The sequence below is a fragment of the Chaetodon auriga genome, chromosome 17, assembly GCF_051107435.1.
Source record: "Chaetodon auriga isolate fChaAug3 chromosome 17, fChaAug3.hap1, whole genome shotgun sequence".
In the NCBI taxonomy this organism is placed as follows: Eukaryota; Metazoa; Chordata; class Actinopteri; order Chaetodontiformes; family Chaetodontidae; genus Chaetodon; species Chaetodon auriga.
This window is the reverse complement of record NC_135090.1, coordinates 1,397,965-1,416,267: the sequence shown is the minus strand read 5'-3', so window position 1 is coordinate 1,416,267 and position 18,303 is coordinate 1,397,965. Positions and strand designations below refer to the sequence as shown.

Below are 18,303 nucleotides of genomic sequence, written 5' to 3'. Positions count from 1 at the left end.
TGTAATACATCAAATGAAAAATTATATTTTAATATGCAAAGACAACCCAGCGCCTTGTTGTACAGTGTTAAACAGCATGTCCTGTGACTAGCACCACTGACGTACAGTGCATCACTGGACACCATCTTTCTCTCACAATCCCTCAGTATTTGTTCATTTGACACGACTTTTCTATTTTCTTTATTTTACCAACATTGATGCATTGGTGCCATGTTTGCTACCTGTGTTCACACAGACAAGTCCAGTATACAACTTGTAGTCCCCACCTGACTGATAACTAGGCTTGTATTTACAGCACATTCAATCTGATATGTTGGACCCTGATTCCTCCAGGTATCAAAATTCTGACACCCCCAAAAATGAAACACTGTTCATCAAGTTAAGGAAAAGACACGTTCATCTTAAAAACAGTGATCAATATGAAGGATTGTTAACGGAAAAGCCATTTTGTGATCACAATTCTTTAAAGGCCATGACACAGATACTTGATCAAGGGCAGCCAGTGAACTGCAGAAGTTCCATTATGACATCTATGCATTAACAAAACAGATTTATGTCCCTTTTAATGGATATCTGTAGCCTGCCACATGTCCATCTGCAGGTCAGTGGTTAATTATACTGTACAGTACTACAGTATCACAGTCTGACAGTGAGATACTGCATTATATAAACAACATAATGACGATATTATGCAATGCTGTCTTCATTCAAGCTGTGTCTCCAGTTCACACAACACTATAAATAATCCATCAAATTCATCAGTTCTGATGTCCAGCAGCCCACATGGTCACTGTAATGCCCATTTGCGGTAGTTATTCTGTTGTTTGAGTCTCTTGCAGGACACTCAGCTGGTCCTCTATGGTCTTCAGTTCCTGCTGCCAGGCTGACATCTGAACACACAGGAGGAGGAAGGTTTAAAAAATATCAATCACATCATTTTCACACTGGCTTGTCAAATTGGAAGGTAATTATCATACAGTTAGACAACCATGTTGTACAGAACTATAGTATAATAATACTACTGATACTACTGAATAAATAACAGACATAAAGACATAAATTACACGATAATAATAATTTGTTTTTTGAATATTTGATATATGTATATACATACATACACACACACACACACACACACGTATATTATATATATAAATATATACACATATATCAATACATAAATGCTAAAATCATATTCTTAATTATTACAATAAACTAAATTTAACTGAGCTATTAATTAATATTTTTTCTAACTAATTGAATTAAAAAGTTGTTGTGGTCATGTTTTTCCATTCTTAATTTCATAGTAAGATTTTCATTGGAATTCATTTCATGGACTTCCGAAAAATGAAATTTTGAAATAAAAATTGCTTTGATGGAAATAAAATGGTGGCGCTGTAAATGAAATGAATTTGATGAATGAAAATGAATGAAATGAAAGCATAAGAATGTAAAAATAACATTTCACAATAATGTGTAGGTTATCACAAAATGTATTTGTTCATTTATCAATTTTACTACATGTAATCATATGGTTATTGTTTTAAGATGTTCCATAATGGAGCATTATTGCATGTGTAATGTTTTTAAATAATCATCAATGACAACTTCCAAATTCCCAAAGTTTTGTGGAAAAGGCTCCTGCAGGCTACAGTTTGGCTATCAAAATTTCAGATCATTTGGGAACACATGAAGGTTCACCATTTCTTCATTTGCAACGGAAAATAAAACATGTCTGACACAGTTTTGAAAATAGGGAAACGTAGCTTGCAAAATACCGCTACATAGCTACAATAGGTTGTTTGCAGTCATGTGTCGTTAAATTCAGATGGAGGGCTGGAAGTGGAAACTGCAATGGACAAGATGAAGGAAAGTTCTTACTGGGCAAGTTTAGATGAAGTTACGAGAGAAAGGTATAAACAGAAAATCTGCACATATGTTGGATGTTATGAAGAGGAGCGATTTTTGACCCGAACTGAAAGTTTTGCTGCTATTGAGGCAGTAGATATCACAACTACCTGCTCATTCAGACGTTGGTCTCTGGAAAACACATGAAAGCAGACAAAAGTATGGAGGCAAAAGACTTTGTTTGCGGTTGGGTGACCTCTGTACCAAAGTGCTCCGGGATGACTGTTGTTTTGTTTTTTCGAGGGTGCCAAGCTTTTATTTTTCTGTGGATTAACCAAGGAACACACTTTTAGCACCGTGGTGCTGAATGTTGACATTTATGTTACTGTTGTTTGCTAGAATAACCATTGGCAAAGGTCCGGCGAAACGCCACTAATGCCATTTATCCAGCTTTTTTCAGCCAATTTCTTGCTTTTACCGTTATAAACAACTTTTGGTACTCAATAAAAGCTCCTCACGGTTTCTCGGTTTGATTGATCTGACCAACTGCAAACAATACAAAACAGGCATTTTGAGTTTGTATTATAATGCTTCCTAATGCTTCTGGCGCTCCATCTGCAGTTCGCGCCACAACAAAAGAGTGATGTGACATCATGTGCAAACAACACATTGGATTCTCCTCCAGTACCCCTCATTTCATCTCAGCCCCACTCCACAAGTTGATGGGACTGGTTCCCTTGGTTCCTTAAGAAAAGTCAGGGGGGGTCACTGAAGCCATTAGAAGACATCCTCTGGGAACCATGAATGTCTGTACAAGATTTTGTGCCAATTCATCTGATGATACTGAGATACAGTATTCCAGTCAAGACCAAAGTGGTTGACAGGCAGAACAACATCGCCATCCCTAGAGCCAGGCCACTAGTGTGGCTGAAAATGTAGCAAAATACTTAAGTGCATGATGAAGACAAAAAAATCTGTGTGGATCAAGTTGTGGCACATTAGACAATTTACTAAGCTTGGTCTACTTACTTTTTCACTTATTCAGACCAATGATAAACCATTACAAATAAACCATAGCAGCTCTGCACATTGCTGCCTAATGCTCACCTTTTTGTCAGTCTGCTGCCTGACATGGGAAGGAACTTTGGTCAGGTAGTCTGGAGATTGGACTCTGCTGAGGATTTCCTCCAGCTTTGGAACAAGTTTGTCTCTGCGTTGGGAAAGCTGCAGGATCTGTTTGTTACTGTTCATTCCACTCTGAAAGAGGAAATCATATAATACAGTGTGTTAGATATGATCAACATCCTCATCACCACCATGAAGACCTAAAACTGTGGGACAAACTTGTACAAATATTGTTGTGGATGAAAAGGCAACATTACATGTCATTCCAGTTGGCATTTTCATTTTGAAGTTTAGGTCACACATTGCAAAGTCTATGCAGAGTCAACTTTACATTTAATTTCTACTACTGGTGGTACAGTTTTTGTCTTAATTTTAATTTTGGCAGGGATGATGTATTGGATTTTTAACTGTCATACATCAAGCAAGTAGAAATACATTTTCAATTTCATCTAATCATTAACTGTGAATTTGGGCTTCACCAGTCACAGGCACACCTGCACTTTATGCAGGACATAGCTTGATCGTACTTTGTAATGCGACCTGTTTTCTGTTACTGCACCTTGAAAATCCCCACATTAAGAAGCCTGAACCAAGAAAAATACTTTTTTGTTGAATACATATCTAAAAAGATGAACTGATCAAAATATCAAAATGTAGTTTTTTTTCATCCAATAATTGATAACTTGCAGCATAGGCAGCGGTGAATGTCCACACTGTTGTACTTATGAGAAGCGCTTAAGCCTTAAGGACTGCAGCAGAAGAGAGTTCAGACATACCTGAACATGAAGGTGTAACTGACATGTGTGGTCCACCACACCGATGAGGCTTCCTTTAGGTGGAGGAGTGGAGTGGACAGAGAGGAGGTTGTCTGCTTTATGTGGACAGTAGATATGGAGGTTGGAGATCCGGCTTAAAGTCCAAACAGCTGACCCAAAGAGAAGGAGGACTTGGGCCTGGCTGGGTGAGCACACTGCCCACACTGAAACACACATCATACAAGCAGCATGTTAAGTAATCTACATAGTTGTTAATTTATCAGTAAGTCTTTTCAATTTTCTTTTCTGCACTAAAACATTATTGGATTTATATGTAGGAGTAATCAGTGAGGTGTCATTTTTTTGAAATGGTTGTTTTGAACTGTTAAAAGACTTACTGGCAGGTTTCTCTTTGGTCATGCCACACTGAGCTCGTAGTGAGCGGGCCACTCGGATGACTTCCCGAACTAGCAAAAAATCTCTTTCCACTTCAGGGAAATGCCAGTGTGCCTGACAGGATGGAGAAGTTACAAAAAAAGTACACATCAGCTAAAACACATGGAAAGTTGAAAGTTCAGCCAACAATAACTGAACACATTTAGTAAAGGTATCTTTACACACTCCCCTTCTGTTCCTGAGGTATGGCCAGAAATGTGTTTTTGCAGAACAACAGTTGACCTTTGACCTTTTGGATATAAATTTTCATCACTTTATCTTTTGTGTGAAGTTTTGTCATAATGAGCGATGAATGCTTGTTATGGTCAAAAATGTGTTTTGTGTCGTCACAGTGACCTTTGACTACCAATTCATCCTTAAACCCAAGTAAGCTTGTGTCAGCTTAGGTTTTCACTGGCAGTTTTAATTGTTAGCCAGCATTAAGCCAGCTCAGGTAAATATAAATGTGTTTCTGAACTCATCTCACAAATGTGCATATAGCTAATTTAATGTATACTGGACAGTGTTTGTAATTGACACTTGTTAGCTGAAACCTGTATTCTCTCAAGGTTGTTGGATATGTGTGAACTTTTTCTTATGCATGTGGTGTGCTTGTGCGGTGCATTCAACTGTGCTAAACTGAAATATTTACAGAGTTTATGAACATTCTTTGACACTTATGGGTACAGGTCGAGTCAACTTTGTTGTTATTTGATAACCATGAATAAATAAAATATTTGTATATGGAGAAGTGAAAAAAAAGCAAAAGCAAACAAATTAAATTCCATTCACCTTCATTTTATTCAGGTGGCAGAAGATATCTGAAAACTTAAACAAATAAAACTAAAACCATCTATATTCCACTAAAGGTAAGTGACAAAAATGTTGTTCCTTTTTATAGGAAAAACATTGCTGTTTTATGTTGTTTTTGAACAAGGTTAAACTCTAGTGTAAATATTTCCATTAAAAACCCTTGATATTGTAATGAGGAAGTTTGATGGTTGTAGTCCTACCAGTTGAGAGGAGCAGGGGTACAGCTGTAAACACAGGCTGGTATGGGCAGCATCTCCATGTCTAAATGGCTGCAATCTCTGCCATAGCTCCTCAGTGATGAAGGGCATAAAGGGGGAGAGGAGGGCCAGAGATGTAGACACACAGTGATAGAGGACACTGCCGGCCAACTGCCGTGATCTGCCACTGTGTTCTGTGTCAGTCTGGACTACCCCCTCATCCTGCTGGACCAGCACAGGCTTTAAATACTCCTACAGGATGTACCCACACAGACAGAGAAGGAGATAACAAACACTGGTTACATTTCCACAATGAGGTTACTACTGTCAGCTCAACTCAAACATTGGGGCTTTACAGAGATTAATCTGTTTACATCAGTCTTTGATACCCTGTCATTGAGCCTCCCTGTTGCCATGAATAAATCACTTAAAAAATCCCCCTTGTTATTTAGACTGACCAGTAAGTAGATTAATGCTAACACAAAGGAACAATGCTATTATCTGTTGTCTAATCTGTCCTTTTTTTGATGACATCACAGTGCACCCACAATGTCATGTGAAAGTAATGCTCCTCACCAGGTAGACATCACACAGGCTGTGGACCCAGAAAGAGTACAGGGCAGATGTGACAGCATGCAGCTCGTAGGCTTCAAAGGCCTGCTCACACTGCACTATGGTGCTGTACAGTCTGGAGCAGATCCACTGATCCATGCTGTTGAGAGGGGTTGTCTGAAAATTGGAGAAGGAAAAAACGTAAAAGGCAAGATGTTTATATTCTTAGTACATTAAATACAGCTTTCATAACACTTTTAGCTTCAAACATTTACAGATTCCTATACAAAAAGATGGCAGAGCTTCAGCTAGGCTTCCTGCATTGTGTCACTTCTCTGATTTGATGTCTTTCACGGCTAACAGTCAATGTCCTTGGTTGAGAACAGAATGCCCTCTTTTACGAGTTCAGTTTGAATTTCACATAATTGAAAACACAAGTAGGCCACTTAAAAGTCGTGTAACGTCTTATCAATTACTGCTTTGCAATTGTGATGAATTATGGGAGCATAAAATATGAAAGTCAACGAGGTATTCAAATAATCATTCATAAAAATTCAAAGTTACCACAGAAAGGGTAACTATTTCTGATACCTAAGTTACTACAGTACGTGCTATACCTGGTAAATTACAGTATGTACTGTATGTTTATGGGTGAATCTTTTCATTCTCTATTATCATTCTTGAAGGAATAGTTCAACATTTTGGGAAATAAAGTAATTCACACGAGTGTGAGATGTTGAGATTTATATTAACCTAATGTCTCTGTGTTAAGTGTGAAGCATGATGTGGTAGCCCTAGTAGTATCAAGACTGGAAACATGGGGAAACAGCTAGCCAGGCTCTGTCAAAAGTCAAAAATACTCCTATCAACACATCTAAAATGGAACTATTTCTTGACAAACAACAGTTGATCCATTCGTTCAGCACTGCTGCGCAGTGTCACTGGCAGCAGTGCAGGTGACTTCACTGTAACAAGACTCATTTTAATTAAGAGACCGTTAGAGGTATTGGTAGGTGTATTTCTGAACTTTAGACAGTGCCAGGCTAGCTGTTCCTCCCTGCTTCCAGTCATTATGTTGAGCTAGGTTAACCATTAGTCTAGCTCAAGCTTATGCTACGTTTCACTCATAAGGGAGTGTTGCCAGACAACTCACCATAGTCAGTCAAGATATGCTGTGAATTGACAACATATCACATAACATACCTGAAAAAACAAACTGTGTCTGACATGAGGGGTTCATATTTATTTTTACTTTTTCCTACATTCAAATATTAATTACCATTATTAATCACCAGGTCAGATATTTTGGAGCTTTAAAGAAACATACATTTCCCTGTAGTATTTATTACTTGGATGTTGACATGAACAGTATTTACAAGTTGGAAGCTAAAATTGCTTTCGCGATTGATTTCGCTGATTCTGAAATATGCCAGTGATACTGTCACTGTGGTACTTACTCCATGCTAAGACATCTGTTTCACCCTGCTGGCCTGGCTTATTTGCTTGTCTGAGCTATAGTATATCATTCTATCGTTAACTTTATTTCTTGTTAGCATTTTTACATTTAAGTCAATCCTTCTGCAACCATTTGTTGTAGCCAGACACTCAAAGCTGTTCTCAAAGCAAGAGGAACAGCTCTGTCTTCCTGTTTTGCACCATAACTGATTTGTTGTGTGGTGAAGCAGATCTGTTCTGTATCGTTGTTCTCATGTCTTGTTAATATAAAGATAAGCTTGGGCTTTTTCCAACAGCAATACAACGGTCCAACTAGGGATAAAAATGATAAGAAAAATGCAGTTCAATGGGCGTTTTCTTTGCTGTACCTCTTCCAGTGTTCTCACTGGTGTTGTGTTTCCACGAAGCACTCCCTGTGTGAATCTCAATGTCTGCCACATTTTATTACAGAAGTTTCTGCAGCTCAGGACCTGAGAGGTGGACAGACTGATGTCTTCTCCTGATAAAGATAGAGAGAAAAAAAAGAGTCAGACAATGACAGAATGCGAAGGAAAACAGACTTTAAAGGTGAATAGTTTTGCCCTGCTAGTTGCACATCAACTTCACTATACTCTAGTCTAGGCCTACATGAAAAACACAGCCTTTTCATTCAATTGAATGGAGCCAGTCTGTCATGGCAGCAGGGTGCCAACGTAGAGGACTCCAGCAAAAAAATGTAGTATTGTCTATCAAAAAGTTGAACCTGGCTCAACTTCTGCTTCAATGCAACATTATGCCATCCCCCCACCCACATTACAGCTGAGGACAAAATTGTTAGCCCCCAATGAAATATGAAGTTTCATCAAGATTTTCCGAAATACTTTTTTAACAGATCAAGGAATTTTCAACAAAGCGAACATACTAGTTTTCTTTAGAGGACAAAAATTATTTTTATTTGCACACCAAAACAGAATAATTTAAGAAAAAACTAAAATGACCTGAGACATTATGATTAGCCCCCCTTGACCATTTATTAAGTCATTGCACAAACCACTTTTGTGCAATGATGTGCTTTAACTTCACAGGTAATGTGCTTAAAGGTGATCAGGTGAATCAGGTCATTTCACTCAACAATTAAGTTGAAACATGGTATAAAAGCCTCAGTATGGGTCATTGAGCTGTCAGTTGAGAAAGCATCATGCCGGATTTGAGAGAAAGAATTATTGATACACACAATGCAGGAGAAGGATGGAATTTCCCCCCGCGGGACTAATAAAGGAATATTGAATTGAATTGAAGGAATATTGAAGGATATACAAAGCTATCCAAGCATTTCCAAGTGTCAAGAACTGGAGTGAGAAGTATAATCCAGAAATTCAAAGACAGCCACATAGTACAGAACAAGCCTGGCAGAGGTAGGAAGCGAAAGATTTCAAAGACCCTTTTAAAGAAAACTAGTCAGAGATGTGTCTAAAGATGACTTGGCCACATCAGGAATCGTAGTCTCTAAGAAGACAATCACTAGAGCTCTGCACAGGAATGCTGCCCCAGTGCGTGATTCTTCATAGAATGCCGCAGTTCTGGAAGTGAAAGAGGCGTGATGTGTAATACAACAACTTCAAGGTCTAGTGGCTCCAGCTACCAACAGAACTGCAAGGAGGAATAACAGCACAACATTCTTACCTTGAACAGGCTGCATAAAACATGCTGATGTTTCACTGATACCTGAAACAACCCACCCACGCTGATGCAGACCTGTGTTGTTTTAATGCAGGGCTATTTTGGTCTGAATTCCTGCTAATACTCAGCCTGTGAAAACAGCTAAAAAACATCTGACTGAAGAGTGTAGTCCTAAATCTGAGGAGTACATAAGAGTTTTTGATACTCTGCAGTTCTGTCAGATTTTCACTACAGTCCCTCACAGCTCATCTCTCTCTCTCAATCTAGTTCGTGAACCCTTTCTTCTTTTCCTGTTTCACATTCACGCAGCTCCACACACTCATTCACTCTGACAAATGGACTTCCTTGTCAGATGTAAAGATGCGAGTAACTCACCCTGCATCTTCTGAGAGCAAAGGGCGAATCTCAGAGCATCAGTCCCACACTGAGGTATCCCCTTGGGGAAGTCTTTCCTCTGTGAGGAAGCAGATGGAGCAGACAGATAAAAGACAAAGACATGAGTGTCAGCCAGAAAGAAACGGATAGCGGAGAAGGGAGCTTACCTGTGCTTCCATTGCAACCAGTTGTTCCCTGGGATCAAGGTTCCCATCCTTTACTTTCTGTTGAAGTCTCTAAGAGTAAAAAGAAAAGAAAGGGAGAAAGAGTTCCAGAAAAAAGTCTTTGTGGTACTTAGAACAGAAGGCTGTCTCAGTGGGTTATTTCCAATTTACTACTATCAGCTGTCACTTCTCAACAGAAAAACCGTTCAGTTCTCTGACAGTATTATTGGCAATATCGTTCTTTTCACATCAGAGAGAATATATGATATTATCACTTTTCAACAGCTATGTCTGAGTATGGAAGTCATAAATGCACTGTTTGTGGCAATCCAGTGTTTTTCTGCAAAACAAAACCCAAATGCAGTTTAAAATTAAATAACTGAATTAGAACTATTACTGGCAGCAGTTAATAGCCTTAATATTTAAAATTTCATAAGAAACCTAGTTAAGACATTTAACCAGTAGTGACTACTTTCTCTTTCAAAAATGACCTTTACTGACCATTTAAAGTTTTAACTTTACTTTTTAACTCAGTTGCAGAGGTGTGCTCAAATTCTAATATTTCTGAGACCACTTTAAGAAGCACCACAGTCCAAAGTGTGACAGAAATCAGCAAGTCATTATGTAGTAATATGCCCACATGCTACCTACCTCCAGAGAAACTCCATGTATAAAGTCTAATGGGTCGATGACATTTCCCAGAGATTTGCTCATTTTCCTGCCATGTTTATCTCTCACCAGAGAGTGAAGTAGAACCTGAGAGGCATGACAAATATAAAAGAAATATAGAAATATAAAAGGGAGAGAGAAAAACAGTAGGTCAGGCTGACACTGTGATGCATCAATAGTGTTTATAGAAATACTGTTTTGTTTGGCATTTCTGACTATCTAAGTACCTGTTTAAAAGGCAGCTGTCCAGTCAGCTCTTTGCCCAACATCACCATCCTTGCAACCCAGAAGAAGATGAGGTCACTGCCTGTCTCCAGGATGGAATTGGGGTAGAAGCGCTGAAGGTCAGTGGTCTGTGGAAAGTGAGGTTGTGAGTTATTAATACAACACTGATTCCAAAAAAGTTTGGACGCTGTGTACAACATAAATAAAAAAAGAATGCAGTCATTTGCAAAGGATGTGTTTGATGACATCGGTTTTATGAAGTGTTCCTGAGCCCATGTAGCAGATATTTACAAAAATCAATGAAGTTGATGAAGTAAAACATTAAATACATTGTCTCTGCCGTTTTCAATAGAGTATATGTTAAAAAAGGACTGACAAATTATCACATTCTGTTTTATTTATGTTTGACACAGCATTGCAACTTTTTTTTGGCTGTTTATTGAGGACTATTTTCTGTGGGAGGAAGTGCGGTACCTGCTCAGGCCAGCCAAGCATAGCGAAGGGAAACAGCCCAGAGGAGAACCATGTATCCAGGACATCAGGGTCTGACACAGGAGGTATGCAGATGTAAGCCCCCCCAAAAAAGTGTACATTTAAACAAATGCCAGTTATACCAGATCAACACTACAATGATAAAACTATTCATGTGGGCTTTTAACTATGTCGTTGATTTTTTTTTTACCTACAGCATAAAGTTGGTGTCGCCTCCACTGATTCTAAAACTATTTATAACTTACATGACTGATTACAGAAACTGGTATTGACATTTGAGAGTTTAAAAATTCTGGTAACATATCAGGCAATATTCATTTTTAAGATACACACATAACTGACAATTTTTGAAAGGATCCTTTGAATTGAATTTTTTTTGATTATATTTGGTTATTCTGAAAACAGTTGAAAACCTTTCAGCGTCACACTGTGGCTGCCAATATTGTAATAGAAGTCAAGCTGTACACTGAAAAGAGTATGTGCTTAGGGCCTTTACCAGTAGGCAATGTGTTAATTTTGTACGACCAGTCTGGTTTGGGAGACTCTTCCCATCCCCACAGCTATAGAGTAGAGAATATTTTGTGTCCACATGCTTAGCTCATCTGTGAGCCAATTTTCATACATATTTCATTGTCTCCACAGGATTCAAGTCCAAGCTAATTTCTCACCTTCCTATTTTTTCAAAATAAATGAAGGTCAAGCTGGCCACAAATTCACAAAGCTGGTGATTCTGCTTATATTCCTGTGTGCAGGGGTCAATGAAAAGTCCAGTTCGAGAACATTTCCTCAAGTAAAGGTCTGGAATATCATAATGTCTACCTTGTATTATGATTCAGTGCCATATAAATTGTTTTCTTTTCTGTGCCCTCAGTTTGGATTTGACTCACTGCAGTTGCTCAAAAGATGTTCAGTGCTTTGTCTCATACTGGCACTTCACATTGCTGCTTTTAATAATTGCCATAGTCTGGGAACATACGAAAGAGACATACAGGTTTTAAACTGATCATGGGAAGAGACACTGACCATATTATCTGTCCAGAGATTTGACCAGTGTGTTTGCTTCAGCTGTTTATTTTCCCCAGATGCAAATTCAAAAAATGCACTGCAGGAACTGTATGAGCTGTCAGCAGTTACATGACAAAACAACAACGTGGTGTTTTTATTGTAGCTGGCAATTTTAAGCCCTCAGAACTGTTTTGCCTAAATTTCATCAGCACGCCCACACCACCACCAGGGGAGGCAATACCATGTTTACAAGAACATTCCTGGCAGCTTCAAAGCCATCCCCATCCCCTCTTTAGACAATCATACCACATTCCATACTCCAGCTGATTAAAAGGGTCAAACCATCAGAAAAACAGAGTGTAAACAGATGCAGCTCCATAGGACTTTTTTGAGAGCACAGATTGGCATATGTTCAGAGATTCTGCCACCCAAACTATATCAGTCTTGAGGAATACACATCAGCAGTGACATCATACATTAGTAAATCTGTTGCTGGTTGCTGATAAAAATAAAAAAGACATTCATCAACTAGAAAGCCAGGGAGAAGAGCTGAGGGCTCTATCCAGAGCCAAAAAAGCTGCCTTCTGGTCAGACAACAAGGAAGCATACAGCACCTTCAGAGCAAGACTAAAAGCTGGCATCAAGGAGGCAAAGCAGAGACATCAGCAGAGAGAGACCTCAACACCAGCAGCACCAAAGATATGTGGCAAGCGATTCAGACCATCACAGGCTACAAGAATGCTCATATTGTGTGTGAGCTTCTCAGCAAAGACTCAGCTGTCAAGTTTACTTCACTTCCAGAGGACTATGCATTTCAGTATTCAGTGTTGATATGAGAACCCTGTTAAGAGTGAATGTAACAAAGGTGCTAGACCAGATAACATCTTGTACTAAAAAAATGTGCTCATCAGGTAAGTGATGTCATTACTTACATTATTAACATATCATTGTTGAAGGAGATTGTTTCCACCTGTTTCAAGACAGCCAATATTGTCCCTGGGCCTAAAATGTCTTCAGTGTATAGATGGCTACAGCCCTGTAGCACTCACTCCCTGATTGTTGATTTTAGGAAAAAGAGTCAAAGACACACACCCCTGTCTCAATCAGTGGAGCTGAGGTAGGTGGAGCAAGTGAACAATTTTAGGTTCCTGGAAATCAGCACCACAGAGAACCTGCCAAGGACATCGCGCATCTCCACCCTGCTAGAGACAGGTTGTATTGCTTAAGAAATTTAAGAAGGCTCAATATCTGTGCCAAGGTCTTAACTTTTTCCAGAAGAGCAAAACAAAGCATCCTGATTGGAAACGTTACAAACTTGCTTGGAATGTGCACAGCCCAGGACAGGAGGACTTTGCAGTAGGTGATATTGGTGAGGTAAAGTGTCTGCGCAGAGCCTGAAAAAAAAAATACTGACCCCAGCCACAGCCTGTTCACCCTGCTACCATTTGGCATGTGATACAGAAGCAGGTCATCCTCTACACCACACCAGAAATAAATGACATGGAACTTTACAATGACATTGCATATACTGTACATACTTTCTGGGTGTATACGTAAGTAGGTATTTATATGCACAGTGGGGAAAATAAGTATTGAATGTGTCAAAATTTTTGCCAGTAACCAATCCTTGTGCAGTTGTGCAAACAAAATAATATTCTGTTTAAAACATTCCCACTGCAGCGTGGAACTCGACAAGGCTGCCCACTCAAACTGCTAGCCCAAACAATCAGATTAGACGCGCGCATCTCACCCATCAGTATACAAGGTACACAACATAAAATTTCACTTTACGCAGATGATGTATTACTTTTATTTTTTTTACTAATATCTCCAAATCTCTGCCTCAAATACTTAAAGTTTTTACACAGTTCAGTCTATTTTCTGGCTACAAAATTAATTGGGATGAATCCCTTCTCATTCCTTTAAATGCCTCCGCAGAACTCCTCACCTTACCACCCATCCAGCATATTCAATGGCACAACTCCGCATTTACATATCTTGGCATAACTGTAACTAACTTCTCAGATATATCACATGCAAATTACAATAAACTCAACTAAATGGAGATTGTATCAGACATTCAGAGATGGTGTGACCTTAAGATGTCACTGCAAGGCAGAATTGCGATACTGAAAATGAATGTACTTGGCCGATTGAATTTCCTGTTCCCTATGATCCCTATGCCCCCGCCACCTAAGTACTTTGATGAACTGCAGTCCTTGACTACCAAATTCATATGGAATAATAAAAGAGCCCGTATTCGCCTACGTACCTTACAGTGACCAAAACACTCTGGAGGCTTGGCAGTACCTGACTTTTAACTATACACATGGTATGTAACCTAAAGCTGTGTGACTGCTCTCTTGTTTGGTATAATTACAATTTACTACAGCAGTCTGGTCCCTATTTTGACAACAGCTGGGCCTCCGGCGGAATTCATACTCTCCAAGATCTGTATGACAGAGATGGGTTGATTTCACTCCAGGAGCTCAAAGAACGTTATTCTCTCCCTGGGTTCCCTTGGTTTTTGTACCTCCAGTTGAGGTCTGCAATCCGTGCTCATGGAGTTCCATGGGACTCACCTTTACCTTCTCATCCGTTGGACACTTGGATCTCCCCTCAAACATCCTCTACTGGACTGGTGTCCGTCATTTATAACGACCTGCTTTCTAAAGATGCTAAACCTTTGGGAGTGATCGGATCTTGGAACCATGAACTTGAGACTCGGGGCTATGATTTGAACTGGAACAATATTTGGACCAACATACCCATCTCATCAAAGAATCCAGCACATCAACTTATTCACTACAAATTTGTGCTCAAATTTTATGCCACACCATACAAACGCTTTACAATGAAACTGATAGATGATCCCAACTGTACGAAATGGGATCAAAATGCAGTTGGCACATGTCTTTTGGGAATGTCCTTCAGTGTATGGCCTCTGGTCCAAGGTGCATAGTTATCTTGAAAATGTTTTGGGATTTCCTATTCCTATGCATCCCCCCCTACTTTTATTCAATGATGACTCCGGCCTTGGCGGCAACATTAGCTTAGCACAGAGGAATATTATATTTGCAGGACTGACTGCCGCTAAGAAAACTATAATACACTCATGGTTTTCCCCGGACACCCCATCGGCAAAGGAATGGCTCAATTACTTTAGAGATATTACCCTTTTAGAAAGATCTTTGGCGGTTATACATAAAGCACGAGCATCTACTGTGCAAACCTGGGACGTTCTTATAACTTCTCTTTCTGACGTTACACTGCTTGCTAGTACATAAGGTACTACTCTGGCCTGAACTGTCTGACTGCGAGACTCTCTGTCATCTAATACAATGCATCTAACTGTATGTATAACATGTAGATGCGTGTGAGGTTTTTTTCCCCTTCTTTTTCCCTAAAATCAATAATGGCAGGGCAATGGCACTATGTTTGTAATATAATGTTCAAATTGTTCAACAAAAAGTATGTCACAAAAAAAATTTTTTGCCATCCATCCATTTTCTATACCGACTATCCCTTCGATTGCAGGGCATCATATAAAGACAGACAACCATTCATGCTCACACTCACACCTAAGGACAATTTTTAGCATCTCGAATTAACCTAATGAGCATGTTTTTGGCCTGTGGGAGGAAGCCAGAGTGCCCGGAGAGAACCCACGCATGCACGGGAAGAACATGCAAACTTCATACAGAAAGGCCCTGCCCGACCCGGGGATCAAACCGGCGACCTTCTTGCTGTGAGGTACGTGCACTACCTGCTGCGCCACCGTGCCAACCCAAGTAATCCACAAATACAAAGAAACCAAAACAAATAAGTCCATAAATTATGTGAAATAAAGCAGAATAACACACGCAGAAAGTAATGATCACATGAGGAAGAAGAGGAGGTGCAAAAGGCATGGAAAGCCAAGAAACCAGCTGAAATCCATCAGTATTTAGAGTGCAATCCTGCCCCCTATCAGTACAAATTAATATCAGCTGGTTTAGTCCACATTGATGGCCTATTAAAAGCTTTCTCATTACCAAGGTGTCACACAAGAAACATCTCATGATGGGTAAAAGCAAAGAGCTCTCGCAAGACCTTCACAACCTCATCGTTGCATTGTTGTTGAGTTGAGAAGAATGGGCCCAAAATCACACATGAGCAATGCATGCGACTACTACTTTATACAGGAGGTGTCTTGAAGCTGTCATTAACAACTAAGCCTTTTTACCAAGCATTAAATCATTTTCAGTTTGTGTGTTCAATACTTTTTGCCTGTGTCGTTCCACTTCATTTCACATAACTTAATTTATGGACTTATTTGTTTTGATTTCTTTGTATTTGTGGATTACTTGGGTTGATAGTGACGTCTGGTGAAAAAATCATTTCAATAGCCCCATTAGAAATATGTTTACTGACAAAAATGTTGACACGCTTATTTTCCCCGCTGTACATAAGTAACTGTATATGTTGTTTTATTTTAGTCTCTTCTAATTTAAATATTTCTATATATGTTCTGTGTATATATAGCGGGAAGCAGCTACAACCTAGATTTCACTGTGCAACCCTGGGTGGTAAAATGACAAATAAATGAACCCTGAACCTTTAATCCATTTAATCAAAATAATTTCCCATGAAAATGAAATATTATATAAAAGCAAGACATCGTCAAATCTGTCAAAGTAATCTATTATGAATTATAAATTATGACCATGATAAAGGCCATATATATTTCATTTTTGTTAGATAGTGAAGAGGATTTGTCAATGATGCTTTTGTTTTAATTTTGCCAGTAAATTCTTACGCATTTTCAAACATGACTATGAAAATTTGATGGTAAATGTGTGATTCAAATTTTGTCATACATCACACTTATATACCATTAAATGATAAATTAAATTTCAATTTGATTAAATGATTTCATCTTAGTACTGACAGCCGCAGACTTCCATAACTCTCTGTGCTCTCTGGTAAACTATGTAATAGCAACACTGTTTCTAAATTACCTAAAACATTTATGTGGTAACACGTTTTTGTTCTTTATTGGAGGATATATACCTATATATCCGTGTTAAGCTAATATGGCCAATAAAATCAGCTATTCAGCCTCAGGTGGAGGTAATCATGGCATGTGTTAGCAACTATAAAAAAACCCACCCACCCAAAACCGGTGGTCAGTGGATAAATTAGCTTTTCCCTTTGTGAATGTGATGGTTAATGTAGAGTAAGTTTTTCATCATCTGATAAAGCAAAGAGTGAAAGGGTAAGATGGAGGTAAGTCACCCTGAGTCAAAATGATGGCTTCTGGCTTCACTCCATACTTGACTGCAGCTCTCTGCCGAGCTTCGTCCTCACTCCGTCCCCAGACCCACTGCTCCTACCACAACAAACACAGACACAGACTGAAACTTGCACAAGTCTGAGAGAGACTGACATTGGTGTACAATGTGGAGAGTCCATCAGCTAGTTAACCCATTAAGCCAACCACTCTATTTCAATACCTGTTTTCTTCTATTCAGGGTTGCATTCGATGAAAGGGCCTGAACAACCCAACAAACAAGTAGAACACATGAACTTAACCTTTAACTGAAGTATTTTTGTAAGACATACACATATCCATAGACCAAACCTCTTGTTTGTCAGTACAATTAGGAAGCTCGACTTGGTAAGCAGGGACCTGATGACCCCACCAAAGCTGTCTGGAAATGCACCAATCACTGCGAAGCAAACAGAAGTACATTGTTGACAATCCCTACTTTGAAACAAAAGTTTATTTATCATGAGGGTTGTGTCATTTCAAGTACTTATCACACCAGTAACAACAATACACACCACCATTGCCCCCCCTCACACCACTGTTCAAATACATTAATTTTCTCCAGGTCAAAGTTCAGGACGGTCTACCTGATGTTGGACAGCCAGTTCTTCCATGTCTTGGTGTAGAACTGAGGGATGATTTCCAGCTGTCCGTCCTCTACAGCCTGACACGGAATGAAAGATTGACATTTTATAAATGTTTTCAAAGAGTTCAAGAATGAGATGACATTATTTCACTCCTCTATTCTTCACTATGTTTACATAATGGGGCCTGACATGGTTACCTGAAAACATGCAATGCAAGTCCAAACCTTCAATACATGAAGGTTGACTTGAATACCGAAATCTCACAGGCACCAGCCTACCTGTATAGCCTTTTTAGCCATTCCATGACAGCGGACGAACCACTGCTTCTTTAGAAGAGGTTCAATGATATCTCCTGAGCGACTGAAACAGGGAAGAAGAAGCAAACAAAGACATAGAGAAGAGATAGATCACAACCTATGAATGATACCACATCACAGCACAGCCTCTACTGTCTTGTGTCAGTAAGATGAAATGAAGCAAGAAGAAGTTAATAGTGACACTGCTGGCCATAGGGCTGCATGTTTGTGACCTGTAAAGACAAGGATTGTGTACAAAGCCACATTGAAGCCTGTTAAGTGTGGTAAGTGAACTAAGCAGACAGACAGTTGTGGGTCTTAACTGTCTCTCTGCTGAATT

General features: G+C 39.2%; 1 protein-coding gene across 2 annotated transcripts in view; it reads right to left on the bottom strand.

Moving 5' to 3' along the window:
• vars2 (valyl-tRNA synthetase 2, mitochondrial) overlaps positions 1-18,303 on the bottom strand; it is a 36,013-nt gene continuing 17,710 nt past the window's right edge. For both annotated transcript variants that reach the window (XM_076754382.1, XM_076754383.1), the window contains 16 exons: positions 17,946-18,027; positions 17,668-17,744; positions 17,393-17,480; positions 17,047-17,140; positions 10,747-10,817; positions 10,275-10,400; positions 10,030-10,134; positions 9,382-9,450; positions 9,215-9,293; positions 7,549-7,679; positions 5,750-5,902; positions 5,177-5,425; positions 4,127-4,238; positions 3,750-3,952; positions 2,956-3,105; positions 1-890 (listed from right to left, as the gene is read on the bottom strand). In XM_076754382.1, coding sequence (XP_076610497.1) covers positions 813-890; positions 2,956-3,105; positions 3,750-3,952; positions 4,127-4,238; positions 5,177-5,425; positions 5,750-5,902; positions 7,549-7,679; positions 9,215-9,293; positions 9,382-9,450; positions 10,030-10,134; positions 10,275-10,400; positions 10,747-10,817; positions 17,047-17,140; positions 17,393-17,480; positions 17,668-17,744; positions 17,946-18,027 — 1,867 coding nt within the window. In that variant the 3' untranslated portion in view covers positions 1-812. The remainder of the gene's footprint in view (positions 891-2,955; positions 3,106-3,749; positions 3,953-4,126; positions 4,239-5,176; positions 5,426-5,749; positions 5,903-7,548; positions 7,680-9,214; positions 9,294-9,381; positions 9,451-10,029; positions 10,135-10,274; positions 10,401-10,746; positions 10,818-17,046; positions 17,141-17,392; positions 17,481-17,667; positions 17,745-17,945; positions 18,028-18,303) is intronic.